The 15,923-nt window shown below is 47.2% G+C and overlaps 1 protein-coding gene across 7 annotated transcripts in view; it reads left to right on the top strand.

Moving 5' to 3' along the window:
• FRMD4A (FERM domain containing 4A) overlaps window positions 1-15,923 on the top strand; it is a 554,591-nt gene that overhangs the window by 490,951 nt on the left and 47,717 nt on the right. For all 7 annotated transcript variants that reach the window (XM_050936795.1, XM_050936796.1, XM_050936793.1 and 4 more), the window contains one exon: window positions 12,137-12,213. In XM_050936795.1, coding sequence (XP_050792752.1) covers window positions 12,137-12,213 — 77 coding nt within the window. The remainder of the gene's footprint in view (window positions 1-12,136; window positions 12,214-15,923) is intronic.

The raw sequence follows: 15,923 nt of genomic DNA, 5'->3' as shown, positions 1-15,923 counted from the left end.
GGCAAGCCCAGCGGTGCCGGGGCTATGAGCTGCCAAGCCCAGAGGTGCCGGGGCTATGAGCTGCCAAGCCCAGAGGTGCCGGGGCTCAGCCCTGGCAAGCCCTGGTACAAATTAAGCACCGGCAGTGCCCAGGAGCTCCAGAACAAGTATGGGTGAGTGGTAGGGGGAGGGGACCTAGAGGAGCGAGCCAGGGGTGGGGCCTCAGGGGAAGAGGGGGTATGTGGGCAGGGTCTTTGGAGAAGGGGTGGTGCGAGGGAGGAGCCTTGGGGAGAAGGGGCAGTGCAAGGGTGGGGCTTCGGGGGGAATGTGCGACATAAGGGTGGGGGTTCAGAGAGAAGGGGTGGGGCGGGGACTTGAGGGTGCATGGCATGGGGGCGGGGCCACAATTCGGGTGCCTGTGGTCCGCCCACTTTTAGGGCACTTCCACCACTCCTGGCAAAGCCCCAGTTCCTGGTCTCTTCCCAATGACATGGGCAAATGCAGATCTGGTCTGCGAGGAATGAAAATCCTTACCTGATGACTGTTGAGTGATCTGCATGAAATGAATGTGGTGATCTCAGACAGTTCCTGATTGACTCGTGTTTACATCACAACCATCCTCACTGCTTTTACCCCTAATTGGTACCCTTGTCTGCATTTCCAGCAGAGAGGGCAAGGGCACAACGGACATGGAAAGTTCACGCCCTTGTCACATCTTAAGGCTGTTCTTTCAGCCCTGGGCTAAGGCAGAGTGCTCTGGGGAAGCTTGCGCTTCCAAAACCAATGCTGTACCTGTTCTGTGTGTAATCAGAAGACTTCAGTCTCCAGCGTTGCACCCCTGTTCCTGCTGGTTCATTTCTTGTTACCCATTTTAGCTCCTTTGGCCCCTCCCTCTTCTGAGGGAGTGGGTCTTTCATTGCTTTGATGGGCCCCGCCCAGCATCCCAGGATTTAAATAGGCTGGCACTTTTCCCTGGCATTGAATTTATGATAAAACTAGCAAAATATTTTGAGCCAGTTCTTCAGCTGGTATAAATTAGCCTAGCTGTGTTGGAGTCCGTGGCGCTACGGTGACTTATACCAGTTATTAGGAAGGGGTTCTTCGTTTTGTGCATTTTTCTGAAGTTGAATAGCCGTTGGAATATGAAGAGCATGGTAACCGCAGTGCCACTTGGAAACTGTCCTGTTGGTGAGTGGCATTTGTTCAGTTTAGTCAGCTGTATCTCCAGTGTGTTCTAAGAGCTCCCAACAGCATTTGATCAAGCAGAAGTGGTGTAGCCTGTGGCTGTCTGATAATGAATAGTGCGTGCTTGAGTGACTGTAGTAACAACAGGCATGTCTCTGTTGTTCTAGTGAGATGCTCCCACTGTTTTAAGAGTCCAAAGGCGTCCTTCAATACATACATTTTAATAGTTTTAGCAAACAATTAACTCAAAAAAGGCTGAGGAGTGAATGATTAACAAAGTCAGCAAAGTGTTTCCATATGGCCCAATAACAGACACTGCTAGCTGGAAACAGAATGGCCTTGAAGGAATGACTTTGTATAGCTTTGCTCCAGCCGAACAGGAGATAGTGCTATTCTGGATTAGCTCGATAGTCTACTGGCAACAAAACACTGGATGCGTCCACTTCTCCTTGCTCCAAAACCTTTCTTCAACCAGAAGGAGTATAGTTGCGATACAGGCTTTGGAGGATGTTGAGGACAGAATAAAAGGTAGAGATGTGGAATATCGCAAAGAAAACTCCCCAAGCCCCAGCTGAGTTTGTAGTGATACAAAGATTCTCCTTGTGACAGCCAGAAAAGCGTTTCCAGTTGTGTCTGTTCTCTGAAGTTGAGCAATAAGACATTTTGCTAAAATATTGCCATTTCCTGGCATATGGTATCCACAAAGCTCTATGTATTTTACTGGATCTTCCCAACTGAGGGTCAAATTCTGAGAGTAGTACCAGTGCAAATCTAGAGTAACTGCAACAGACTTATTCTACATTTACACGAGTATAACTGAGAACAGAATTTGGTCCCTAATGCCTAGCAGCATATAGCAAATGTGAAATCAGTAGTACTGAGTGTCACAAAATAGTCAAGTCTGGCCAGTGTCCTAAGAGAGAACTAGCCTGTGTACTGAGAGTATGATCCTAGTAAGCAATAAATAGCCTTTGTTTAGAAGGAGCAACCTTGCTGTTGATCTCACTTGGCCTTATTTGAACAGCAAGCAGCAGAGTGAACTTCCCTAGATCCAGAGGGAAAATGGGGTATTAACAGGCGTGGAACAACAGCCTAATTAAGAGCTCTTTTACTGCAGAACAAATAAAGATCCTCTTTGCTTTAGGGCATAGAGAAGCATTATCAAGTTGGTAGGTTCATTGACTAAATGGTAAAACTTGAGTTTCCTGTGATGAAGGAATGACAGACCCTCAAAATAAACAAACACAAAGTGTAAAATACTGCTTAAAGTATACAAAATACTGAATGGTATGCAGATCAGGAGCTTCTGTTCACCCAGTGTCAAAATACAAGAACTAGGGGACAGTCAATGGAACCTAAAGGTGGCAAATAGTAAATAGATACAATAAAACACCGTTTCACTCAATGTCTGATTAGACTGTAAAAACAAAAACGAGGAGTACTAGTGGCATGCCCAAATAAATTTGTTAGTCTCTAAGGTGCCACTATTACTCCTTGTTGTTTTTGTTTTTACTGGTCTAAAACAGTCTATTTAGTATTTGCCACCTTTCAGTTCCATTGACTGTCCCCTAGTTCTTGTATTTTGACACACGGTAAACAGAAGCTCCTGATCTGCCTTCCGCATACCATTCAGTATTTTGTATACTTTTAGCAGTATTTTAGTATCTTTTAAGAAGATATAACAGTTGACTGTTATATCTCTTCCTACTGTATTTTCCACTCCATGCATCTGATGAAGTGGGTTTTAGTCCACGCAAGCTTATGCCCAAATAAATTTGTTAGTCTCTAATGTGCCACTAGTACTACTCGTTGTTTTTGTTTTTGCTGATACAGACTAACAAGGCTACCACTCTGAAACCTGATTAGATTGTGGAACTTATTGCCACATGATACAGAATCACAGAAATATAGGGCTCGAAGGGACTCAAAGAGGTCATCTCATCCATGTCACTGAGGCCAAGAACCAAGCAAGATTGAATAGAGAATTAGACATTTATATGGATTAAAGAACATCCATATTTACCATAATGAATATTGAAAGAATAAACAAGAGTTTGGGAAGGGATGTAAACTCTCATGCTTCAACCTCTAGCTCTTGAAGGTCGGGAGGAAATTTCTCTGGAGACACACTATCTTATACCTTCAGGGGCATGGGATACGCAAAATGCTCCACTCTGTATAGGGGCAGGTCTACACTATGGGGCTAAATCGACCTAAGTTACGCAATTCTCCCATCGATTTATTTTATACTTCTCATTTTGGTGGAGTACCAGCATTGACAGGAAAGCAATTGGCAGTCGATTTAGCAGGTCTTCACTAGACCCGCTAAATTGACCCTGGCGGATTGATTGCTGCGCATCGATCCCCCAGTAAGTGGAGAAAAGCCCTAATATTGCACAGTTAGGTACTTTTCCTCCAAAGCATCCAACACTGGCTGCTTCTCAGAGAGACAGGATACTGGCCTCAGTGGGTAATTGGTCTGTTCTTGGAATAGCAGTGTTTTTTCTGATCATTGCAAAATCTTTGTATTACAAGAAGGAATTAAAATTTTCCAGTGTGCTGGTGATGGAGGGGTGGGGGGGACATGTTCATTAAAAGGGCTTTGAAAGGCTAGCAAAGTCTCAGTGGCATTCCTCTAGTAAATTATTAATTGCGCTTAACACTCTATTAAAGGCTACCTGCTGACTTCTGGTGCTTAGATGTGCTTATTTCTTTTCCCATTGCTGAATCTTTATGCTTTTTGGTGATAGCATGGGCTGATTTTCAAGCTATGGTAGGTTTTGCCTAGTAAAATGCACCAGATTTTTCGTTGCTTGTTTTAATTTTGAAAACATTCAGTGTTGGAGAGAGGAGACAGACCAGGTGTAAAGCCGGATTTTCCTGGCAATGTTGTTCTTTTTATCCTTTTGGTGTATCCCAGACCCACCCTCTTCAACACATTAAACCTCTCGCACACACCAAAATGTAGGTGGAAGATCCCTCTGGGTTAGTGTCATTTGAATGGCAGCCAGAGTGTCATTGGCTGCCCTTTTTTAGTTCAGTTATGAGCAGCCAGGTCAAAATAATTCCTGGCATGACCTCTTCAATTTAGGCTGGAAATCTCCTGAGAATGAGTTTTTGTCTGGAGAGACCCAGGACTTTCTTCTTCTGGTCTGGCCAGAAATTCCATGAGAACAGCTGTTCAAAAAGCAAAGCCAACCTTTCAGCCCTGTGACAAGGTTCCGCTCACGTTTAGATTCAGCGGTAGGTAAAGCTTGGCCCCTCTTTTAGGGTTTGTCTGGATTAGGAAAAGAAGTTAAGTATAGGTCAAAATTAGTTAATGTGTTAATGGATTGGTCACCCAAGTCTTTCACCTTGATTAGCTAAAAAAATTAACCCTAGGCTCCTCCCACCAGCTAAATCAAGGTTAAGTGCGTTAATCTGTGTCTAGCCTAGGGAAAAGGTCTCTAAAATGTGTTTGCAAACCCCAGCCTAACCAGAGCCCCTTGACCTAACCTAGATAAATGCACAGCCAGATCACCCAGAACATGAATAGATCCTAAAGCTGCTCAGAGTCTGGGGTGTATTGCTAGAGCCCTGGGGAAGCTGGCATTGCCAGCTGTATTGTGCCCCTGATCTGTGCATAAATGGTCTCCAAGGATTCAGTCTCCAGAGCTGTTAATATAACGTCCTCCAGGAGTTCAGCATTCACGCAGCGTAGAGCATTGCTGTCCTATGATGCTCTGAACCAGTGAAGCATTTAACTACATGATTAACTTTAAGCATATGCGCAATCCCATTGAAGTAAATGGGAATACTCACATGCTTTGCTGAATCCAGGTCTTAAAGGGTCGCCATATATACAAATGCAATAGCCAGGTCATAAAGGATTCTGTGGTGCATAGTATCAACCTCAGTAAGATACAGATGAAAAGCACTTTGACATCACATTGGGCATCAGAGCCTTGGTGTTAGAGTGGAGACCTGCGGTAGGATTTCCTCCACAGGCATTTGTGATTTGGCACTAAAGCCAAGTAGATTCCCTGTGAGCCCCTCCTCTCCCTGAAACACAGGCCTACAAGTCCCCGTGGCCTGATTTTCAGAGCTACAGCCTCTAGTATTCCCAAGAGAGGTCTCCCCGCCAACTACTCACCAGGCCTGACCCTACTAACCAGGCCTGACCCTGCTTAGCCTTTGAAATCAGAGGTGATCAGGCATGTTCAGGGTGGGATGGCCATAGAGCAGGGATGGGCAAACTATGGCCCATGGGCCAGTCCTGTCGGCCCCCCAGCTCCTGGCCTGGGAGCTAGCTCCTGGCCCCTCCTCTGCTGTCCTGCCTCTCCCGCAGCCTCAGCTCACTTGCTCCACTGCCGGCAAAATGCTCTGGGTGGTGGAGCTGTCAGCTCCTGGGGCAGAGCATCCCCCCCGATCCCTGATGGCCCCTCTGGGACCCCTGCCCCATCCACATACCCCTGCTCCCTGTCCCCTGACTGGCCCTGGACTGCTGCCCCATCCAACCCCTCCTCTCATTGCTGACGGCCCCCCTGGAACTCCTGCCCCATCACTGTCACATCAAAAGACTATTGGTGTCTTGGTAGCACGCAGAGCCTTCATTGGGGAGCAGAGCCCCATTGTGCTAAACACTGTGGCCCAGATCCTCACAAGTATTTAGGTGCCAAACTCTCATTGACTTCACTGGAGCCAGGATTTCACTCATTAATTTTTAAGGCCAGAAGTGACCCTATTGATAACCAATGCTCTGACCTCCTGCACAAGATAGCCCATAAAATTTCACCCCGGGATTCCTGCAGTGGGAGGAATTATACTTCTGCATCACAGTTTTTAAAAGCTCTTAGAAGACATCGACGCTTTCAGCTAGACTCGAGTGAGTGGTGCAGAAGTAGCTGGAGTGGATCCCTGGCATTAGGCAGTCAGTTATGGCAGTCAGTGCATTTGGGGGCATTATCGCTCCCCGCAAGTGCTGTGATTTCAGATAGTGACTCTAACTGCCTGAGAATGAAGTGGAGTTTCCCAGCCGGTGGGAAGTTCTATCCATGCGTTTACTGGGTATGACAGCATTGCCATCCACACTCCACTGAGTCTCGATACCGCAGTTAATAGACGCTACAGCAAAATAATTAATACCGTGCGAGCACAGTGTCTTCCATCAAAGAATCACAACGCACTTTACAAATGTGAAGTACAGATTCTCTACTGTGCTCAGGGTTAAGGGGCTGTCAGGGAACTCCTGATTCACTGTCTAGTCTTGGGCTCAAGGAGAAGCAACCGGGGGACTGCGCTAACCTGCGTCCACTGACTGTTTCCCTCGGGACCATAATCTGGCTGGGGGTTGTCAGAGTCCATGGGGCTCCACATAATAGGTCTGCCACCGCCTCTACTGGGGTCTGCAGGGAGGGAGGCATTGGAGCCAGATGATGTCTCTACACCTCTCCCATTCTGAGTGGCACAAAGGAAACCGAGCAGAGCAAGCATTGAGCCCTAACTAATTCAGCCTCATGACAGTCCTGGGAAGGAGGCATTCTCCCTAGTATGTAGATGCGGAATCAGAAGCACAGAGAGCCAGATTTTCAGAAAACTGGATGCACAATTGCATGCACAGCAACTATAACTCTGTCTCTGTGTGTGTGCGTGCGCAATTATGTTGCATGCACCGTCATGATGAATTGTGTGGACATGTTCAGCAGACTCACATGCTGTCTGTCATACCATGTGGGCCCAAACTCCTGAAAGCTTGGCTCTTAGTGTTTCGCTCATGACCACACAGGAAGTGTGTGGAAGAGCCAGGAATTGACCCTGTTTTTTCACCCCGTCCTGTGCTTTAGCCACAAAAACCATCCTTCCTTCCGTATCATGAGCTTCCAGCATTCTCTTCGTGCAGTAAAGCCAGCCTGCCACTTCTGAGACATTCAAAACGCCCTTGGATTCGCCCAGGATCGGGCCCATAGTCAAGTGATTTGCTCAGACTTAGATGGCTGAAATGGATGCAGATCGCCGGGCCTCTTCTCCACCAGGCTCAACTTAATTAGGGAGTAGCCCAAGCCACAAATGTTCTCACAAAAGGAGCTGGAGACTGAAAGGCTCTGACTGCAGCTCTTTGTTGCAAGTCACAAACATCTGGTGCCTGGTCAGTTAGACTGCTCCTTGGAACAATTTCCGATGAGAAAAATCTCCTAATTTGCACCTGAACGCTCCATGGCGTGCTGTGCAACATTGAAATCCCTCTCCCGGCTCCTTGTCCAAGCTGCCAACTTTTGCAGAAAAGCATCGTACCGTTTCCAACACCAGCTTCTTACCAGAACCACCACCACCACCCCCGAGCGTGGACCCGTTAATAAGGCACTAGCCAGTTTCAAACTGCACATGCTGCCTGATGTCAATTTATTATTACCATGCAAATACTTCTTCTTAAAGGTTAATATCATTTACACGCAATCTTGCAAATTGGGGCTGATTGCTTTGTTTCAGCTTGTCTTGGAGCAGTGAGCCAGAGGTCACAATGTGTGTCTGAGGTTACTAGGATAAATACTTGGAGAGGAGGGTTGTTTTGCTTTGGATTTTTGCGGGGAGGTTATTGTTTTCTTTTGTTTTCGGGGGGTGTTTTTTAGTAGCCACTTTTCTTTCTATCTCTTTTAACCACGTAATTGCAGCTGTGCTGAAAAGTCAGACTTGGTGAGCCTCCTTCAGTATCCATTGGAAGACTAGATGATCTCATTACATTCAGTGCTCACCAAAAATTGTTCCCATCTGAAAGCAGCTGAGTGCTGTGCTAGGAGGAACAGGCTGGTGACCCCAGCATAGTTCCCAATGGACATGTGTCCATATCAGAGAAACCACTGCCACAATTACCATTGCTGTAATTGGCACCCTTGCAGGCAGTCTCAAGCGTGATGCCTGTGGTTAAATGGGCATTGAAATTGATCTGTCCTCTCACATTTCAGAATGACCCTCTTCCTGAGCTATATTGGTGGTGTGTCACTACCTCAATCCCAGCAGTACCTAGTTTATGGATAGATGCAGGTTTTCAGTCTCCGAGGCTGTCAGTTTCACAAGCCTGCTAAATATACTATGGGCCCAATCCAACTTCCACAGATGTCCATGGGAGTCTTTTCACTGACTTCAATGAATATTGGATCCGAGCCTATAAATAAAGGCTGAACCAAATTCTGTGATAGTGTAAAGCCAGGCAAACACATAACTGAAGTCAGTGCACTCACTTATGCTTGGCCCAAAAATCATACTGAGAAAAAGAAATAGTCCTGCCTGTGATGACTGGATTTCTGCATGATTATGTCAAGCACATGGTCGGTTTCTTACTGTGTCTCCTTCCCCTGTGAAGATTTAAACAGCAACATGATAAATGGCTCTTGATGGGTTAAAGCTATGCTCTCCATTAAAAGGTCAGGCTAATGACACCCTGTGCGTATGTCACTGAATAACCAATATTGATTTGAAACAATAATAAACTGGCGAACAAGTGAAGGAAACGTCTTGGTTACATTACATTGGGTCCAGTTGAAGAAAGAAATTAGACATGGTTTCTCTTGCTGGGTATGTGATCAGCCAACAGGAAAGTTCTGAGGATTAAGATTTTTGTATATTGCATTCCCTATTGGAAGGGTGAAACCTCTCAGATCAACACTGAGCATTAAATGGGAGGTGGCTGAATAGCATCTAGGAATTTAAAGGAGAGCAGCGTCATAGCAATGGAAAAATACGTACAAGTTCAGGAAATGAGCATCTAACACAAAGAAGACCCTAAAAATCAGATTGTAGCATCACTTTCATCCTCTTCCTCCTAAGGACCTGGCCTTGTCTCTTTCTGTGCACAGCCAAAAGGAAGTAGAGAAAATAGAAACACAGTGCAATGATTGGGTGTGGTACAGGTTAGACTGAATCACAGGAGAGTATAGTGCAATTTAGCTGTAGCAAATGTACTCAAGCCCCATTGCTTGAGCTGTTCAATAATGGACTGGAGAAAGCATCAAGGGAATAGGTGGTAGGGAACAGTTCTGCACTGGTCAAGAGGGATGGACTGGATGATTTCATCGGATGCACATTTCTATCTCTAGCCAGGTTGGCTCTGTGACTGCATATGAACAGACTTAAAGAGCAGTTGCTGACAGACACTCAGATGAGGCTTTAAAGTCCCATTTGCACTGAGGGAAGGATCTGTTGTTTATCCACATAAGTCAACAGTGGGAGAAACACTGGAAAGCTGTGAGCTTCTGTTTATCCAGGTATTGATGTGTCCCTCTGTGCGTGCCTCCCAAACATTGCTAATATATCCTTTCCCTTGCCCTGTGAGAATGGGTACTTGGGTAGGGTTACTATACCCCCATTTTACAGACAGACAACTGGAAGCACAGAGAGACTGAGGGAAATTTTCCAAGGCACAAAAGGCTACCTACCATTGGTGAGTTTGGAAATCTGCCTCTTATGTGACTTGACTGAGGTCACATAAGAAGCCCTTGGCAGAGCGGGGAACTGAACTCAGATCACCTGACTCCCAGTGCTTTCACCATAAGGCCATCTTTCCCCTCTGCGTAAAGTCATGGATGCTTCCATGCACCCATGTTATTTCTGGGTTATTTTAATAAGAGGAAAATGTCTCAGAAGCGGCAAGTTCATTTCTGTGTAGAGATTAATTTTTCCACCTGGGAAGCAAATCAGTTCCATAATGATAATGTTGCACTGCTGGGTTTTGCTTTTGGGGTTGTTTTATTATTATTATTTTGCCAGCCTCAGCTGGATCATGGGGACAACTGCAGAGTGCAATGTAACTTAGCAGCTTTTGCTGCACTGAAAGTGAGACAAGTCCTCAGCAGCTATTCCAGGCATCTGGAGTTTTATCTGGAGAGGGTGATTGTCTGCCAAGGGGTCAGGAGGTGCTGGCGTGTGATCTCCACCCTCCACCTCCTTCTCTACACCCACCGTATTAAAAAAAGATCTCTTAATTGGAAACTTTCACAACACAAACATCTGGCGGGTTTTGAATTCCAGCGCCACTGCAGTAGTGAGAGGGGAGAATACTTGTATCTATGCTGTAGATAGCTTTAGTTTTTAGATCTCCACTTTCCTCCTCCTCTGTGGCTGATCAGTCAATGAAGATGAAAGCACATTTTCTGTTTAACTGAAACCTGAGTTATCTTTGTAACTTGGATATTGAGGGGTGGGTGATTTTGCTTTATCTCAAAGTAACAAGCTACTGCTTCTTCCTTAAGATAGGAATTCAGCTGAAGCTGCTTTTATTATGAGCGTTTGCTTAGACAGAGTGGGATCTGGCGCTTCTGTTCAGCGGCAGATACGTAACCATTGCAGGGCTTGCTGCCTTGCAATTTGTCCATGATAAACTGGCGAAAGAGATGAAGGAATCCAAGATACCCATTCATGTTGCGGGTGACTGCTGCCTTTTCTCAATCAAATGGGAGAAAGAGTGTTGTTTAGTGGCTTGAACAAGTAGCCTGAGTGTCCAGAACTCGGTTTTATTCTTGGTGCTGTCACTGGCTCAGTATGTTGACCTCAGGCAAGTCAATGAACCTCTTCGTAAGATGGTTGTAATAATCATGATCAGAGGATGCCTTGGAAACATCATGACATTTGCAGTCATTGTATTGTTCTTTCTGCTGTATGTTCTGTCCTTCTCTTCTGTCTTTTGTCTGTCTTGTCCATGTATATTGTAACTCTTTAGGGGTAGGGCCTGTGTCATTCTGTATTTGTACAGCGCCTAGCACAATGGGGACTACCATATAGGGTGACCAGATGTCTTGATTTTATAGGGACAGCCCTGATATTTGGGGCTCTGTCTTATATAGGCATCAATTATCCCCCATCCCCTGTCCTGATTTTTCACACATGCTATCTGGTCACCCTACTACCATAATACACGTAAACAATAAATTGTGAGGCTTAGTTCCTGTTTGTAAAAGCTGGGAGTTAATCACAGATGAAAGCTCGTCTAGAAATACAAGCTCATCTCTAAACCCTCAGCTGGTGACTTCAGTCAGGCAATTTATATTCGCTGGGGATCTGGCCAACAAAATATCACCTGGGCTCCTTTAAATCTCTTCCCTGTGAAAGCATGGCAAGCTGTAGTGCTGCATGCTATGCTACAACGCATGCCATTCTTTGCAGATGAAAGGAAAGGCCCCTGCTTTTCTTTTGGTGGCTTTTGTGGGTTTCTATCTTATTTAGCCGTGTTAAAAAAGAGAGAGAGAGAGTGAGCTAGGATTTCTGCAGAGCCCGCTGGGATGTCTTGATGCTGAAGGAATGTAGCTCCTCGATGATTCCTTCTTTGCTCTCCCTGTTGTGCTTTCCCCTTCAGGGCCGAGAGACCCTCCCTGGCCCTGCCCAGGCCTAGCACTGTAGCGGCTTTCGCTGCAGTGGGGAGGGGGGGAAGCCGTGGTGTGGTAGGAGCCATGCGGCTGCCCCGGCCTGTCCCTCCCGCCGAGCATGTGGCTGTAACTTTGCTGGCACGTAGCCGCTCCAAGAGCGAGGGCCCTTGGCTGCTTTGTCTGCAGCCAGCCCAGCCTACGCTGCGAGCTCCAGCTGCCTGCCCTGCATTAGGGTCACCCCAGCCGCCCCCGCCCTATGCAGAGGGGCTGGTTGACCGGCTCCAAGCCCTGAGTCAGGGGCCAGCGCGCACTGGCGGGCAGGAAGTGCCGTCCCGGGGGGGCTGAGCGCCGGCCCGTTTCAGCACTGGGAGCGGGAGGAAGCGCAGTCCAGCACTACTCGCCGCTGGCTGCTGCTTGCTCCCGCGGCAGCGCGGGGCGGGGGTTGTGCAAAGCGAACAAAGGGGGGGGGGGCAGGGAAACCCGCACCCACGCAGCGCCCTGCCTGGCTACAGATTGCAGCTTTGCCCCTCTTGGAGCGAGGAGCGAGCCGACAAAGCAGCGCAGGAGCTGCCGGCTGGCTAAGGGAGTTACCGCGGCGCTGCAATGAGCTCTGCGTTTCACCCGAGTCCTTTTCCCGGCAGATCTTCCAATGGAGGCAGCTAGAGAACCTGTACTTCCGAGAGAAGAAGTTTTCCGTGGAAGTTCACGACCCACGCAGGTAAGCCGGCCAGCGCCATCCAGCCTTCCTGAGGCGGGTTTCCACGCGTGCTGGGTGTAATCCGGAGTCGTGCCCGTTCGCACGGGAGGGAGGGGAGCGGCTCGTTCTATCTGTGGAGTGGCCAGCAACGGTTCTAGGGGGAACTGAATGAAATCCGAGTCCGGGCCGCAGAGCTATGTGCTGGGTTGGTTGTGGCGGTGAATGTCAGTGGATGCGATTTTTATGGCTGACGATTGCTGTCAGTTTCCAGCATGTGCTTCGCATGTAGGGCGATAGACTATCCCATAGTTTACCCCTACGGTCTGTTTTTTTCTTTTCTTCCAATCTGCTGCTGAGCTAACTCCGTCCTGCAAATTGCTCGCAAAAGTTAGTTATCTGCAGATCTCAGTTATGCCTTTGAGAATCTTGCTAGCAGTACAATGTGCTAATGTGAGGATCTCGGTGTACTTACACTTCAGAGACTGAGGGGCATATTGAGGACGGGAGTACCCCCGTGTGACTCCGGAGTAAGGGAATGCAGGTAGAAGTGAGAGCTGGATCTAAGCCTGGTTTCCTTAATGAGATACGTTTCTTCGTTGCTTACTCCAATTTGGGAGATGGCTTGCAAATTAAGATGACTGTAACACTGTTAATCACTCTGGGTCAGAGTCTGCCCCACATTATGCCTGATCCAAAGCCCGTTGAAATTAGCAGAAACTTTCCCATTGTGTGTAGCACAACTCCACAAGTAGCCTCTGTTCAAATCAACTTGCAAAGCAAGGTATTACTCAGCAAGAGCCAGGGTAGAAGAATCTGGTCCTGTCTTTCCAGCTCAGATTTATTTTAGGTGCTGCCCTGTAACATGTTTTGCAACTCGTTAGCCTGCAATCCTAGTTCATGTTACAACAAAGATCACTGTCTGTTGTGCCACCTATGTGGTTTGGGGGGGGGTCACAGTTAATGGCAACTGCACCTGTATTCCACCTCCGTGGTCCACCAAGGGCACCCACTTTCAGGCTCCCAGCCATTAACTCTCTTGGGCAGAGACCTATGTCTCCCCCTCCTGACCAGGGGTTTTTCCAGGCTGCACAGTTCCTACATGATGGTATTCCCAGCAAGCCAGACTGCCTAAGCAGGCCAGTGTCTGTGCTTCACTTTCTCTTTGAATGCTGTGAACAGCATGATTGTTATCACTCAGCCCTTCCTAAGCAAACACATTGATTCTTAAGATGAAAGATTACAGAGGAAACAAAAACCAAGAGAAGTATGCATGCCTGCTAAACGCTGACCAGAGGTCACCTGGCAGTCTTATGGGGACTCAGTAGGCCAAAGCCTTCCGACCCTTCCCAGGATTGGGGTTCCTCCCTTGGACAGAAGGTCCTGTCCATTTGCTGGATCAAAACACAGGCCCTGAGTCAGTTTCAACTCAGGTTGTTGATCCAAAATTCCTTTCTTTGGCTGTTGTTCACAACCTCTGTGAAATTGCTTAATCACCCCCCCGACTGTTCTCAATTCCTGGAGGAGCTGTGGTCACCCTCCGCAATTGAGTGATATACAATCCCTGGCTCACAATGCTGCAACATAAGCCAGTGGTCCCCAATGCGGTGTCCGCGGGTGCCATGGTGCCCGCTGGGGCGTCTATGTGCGCCCGCGTACTGGCCGGCAGACAAGCATCCACCGAAATGCCACCGAAAAGCGGCATCATCATGAGGTCCTCGGTGGCTCGTCATCTGGCGCCCGCCACCTGGAAAAGGTTGGGGACCACTGACATAAGCAATACAGTGAGATCTCCCAAAGATTTTGCAGGAAAGTGCTGTATCTGTCACTTGGGGTAATAATGGTTCCGGATCGGAGGCAACCGGCTCTTAGCTAGAGGGGTGGGCAGCTCTGATGTATTTCCCTTAGGGCTACTCTACATACAGTTTTTGTGCCAAAGGTATCTGTACAGCCACCCACCCTTATAAAGGGGCTTATAGCAGTATGGCTTGTTTCTGTGCATTTGTTAAAGCAGTACAAAAACCGTGTGTAAATCAGACTGTCCTGTCCCATTGGTCCTGTTCCTGGCCCCAGTTCAGCTAGGTACTTAAGCACGTGCCTAACTTTAGGCACCTGGGTAGTCCCATTGAAGGCAACAGAGCTATGAATGTGTTTAAAGTTAGGCACGTGCTTAGGAGCCCTACATTCCCTTACCCAGTCAGACCCTTGGTCAGCAGTGAGTCCTGCGGAAGCCCATACCTAGGGTGACCAGATAGGGACAATCCCAATATTTGGGGCTTTTTCTTCTATAGGCTTCTATTACCCCCCACCCCCTGTCCCGATTTTTCACACTTGCTGTCTGATCACCTTACCCATACCGCAAACAAATCAAAGACCCACAGACACTCCAGACCCTAAGGCAGATTGTGTCATTTAAGTTGGGACTAATCAGAGTTACTAAAAGAACAATCCAGAAAGGAAGGCAAGTAGTTACGAGACATGAAGACAATATTAAATTTGCAACTCAACAGCATGCAGGAAAATATGGTCACCCATTGTATCTGTGCACAGTCGAACCGCTCCTATCCCAAACTGCTTGCAATCTGAATTTAGATGGTTTGGATCCCTGACATGGAAAACCTCCCCATTCTTTTTCCTTTATTGAACTGCATAAATGCCATGTCCTGTATTCCATGTGGACTAGGCACTATATTGTGCAAATGATTTTTACTCTGTTCATTTTTCACTGTGAAGCATGTTGAATATAAAAGACAGACTGCACAGGTTTAATTCTAATGCCTTGTATCAAACTGCCGCTTCTGGTGTAAAACAGTAGCCCACATTGCACTGTCAACTGGGAGTCCTGGATCCCGAAGGAACATATTTCAGATTCTAGTCTGGCTGGGGGAGTGGGGTGGGGTGACTTTTTCATGCTAAGTTGCGTAGCCAGTGGGGGTGGGGATATAGCCAGAACAGTGCACTCTCAGCATTCCTTTTGAGTCAAGCCGAACCAGAGTCTGAGTCAGCTTACCCACACTCAGAAGCAGCTTAGTGAGGAAGGAGGGGTGTGTGTGGGTGAGTGGTTAATGCACAAGACTGATAGTCAGAAGGCATGAGTTCTAGTCCTTGTTCTGCAACTGACCTCCTCCTTTGGGCAAGTCATGTAACTGGGTCCCAGGCTATGTCTACACTAGCACAGTAAGGCAACCTCAGTTACTTCACTCCAGGTATGTGAGTAAAGTAACTGAAGTCAGTGTAGCTTTGGTTGATTTACTGCAGTGTCTACACTGTGCTGGGTCAATGGGAGATACTCTCTCATCAATTTACCTTATTCTTCTCATTCAAGGTGGAGAACCAGAGTCGACCAGAGTGATCTGTGGTCGATTTGGCATGTCTTCACCAGACCTGCTAAATTGACCCCTGGTGCAAAGATCTGGCTGTCGTGTAGACATAGCCTCAGTTTCCTCATCTGTTGATTGGGGCTAATAATATTTATTGGGGAAGAAGAGAAGCATTGAAAGGATTAGTTCATTCATAATTCTAGAGTGCTTTGAGATCCTTGGATGAAAGTCACTACAGAAATGTAAGCTGTTATTCTCTACAGTAAGAGGAGGGAGAGATTAGGAGAATCATCTGAGGAAGACATTTACAAGAGGTCAAAGCAAATAATTAAATCTGACCTCAGTAGAACAACTCAGTGCTTAGTTAGGCACACGCTTAAGTACGTGCTGAACTGGGCCCTAGGCCCTGGGTAT

The sequence above is a fragment of the Gopherus flavomarginatus genome, chromosome 1 (assembly GCF_025201925.1).
Source record: "Gopherus flavomarginatus isolate rGopFla2 chromosome 1, rGopFla2.mat.asm, whole genome shotgun sequence".
Classification (NCBI taxonomy): domain Eukaryota; kingdom Metazoa; phylum Chordata; order Testudines; family Testudinidae; genus Gopherus; species Gopherus flavomarginatus.
The sequence above is the reverse complement of the archived record's forward strand: the minus strand, read 5'-3'. Positions and strand labels throughout refer to the sequence as shown.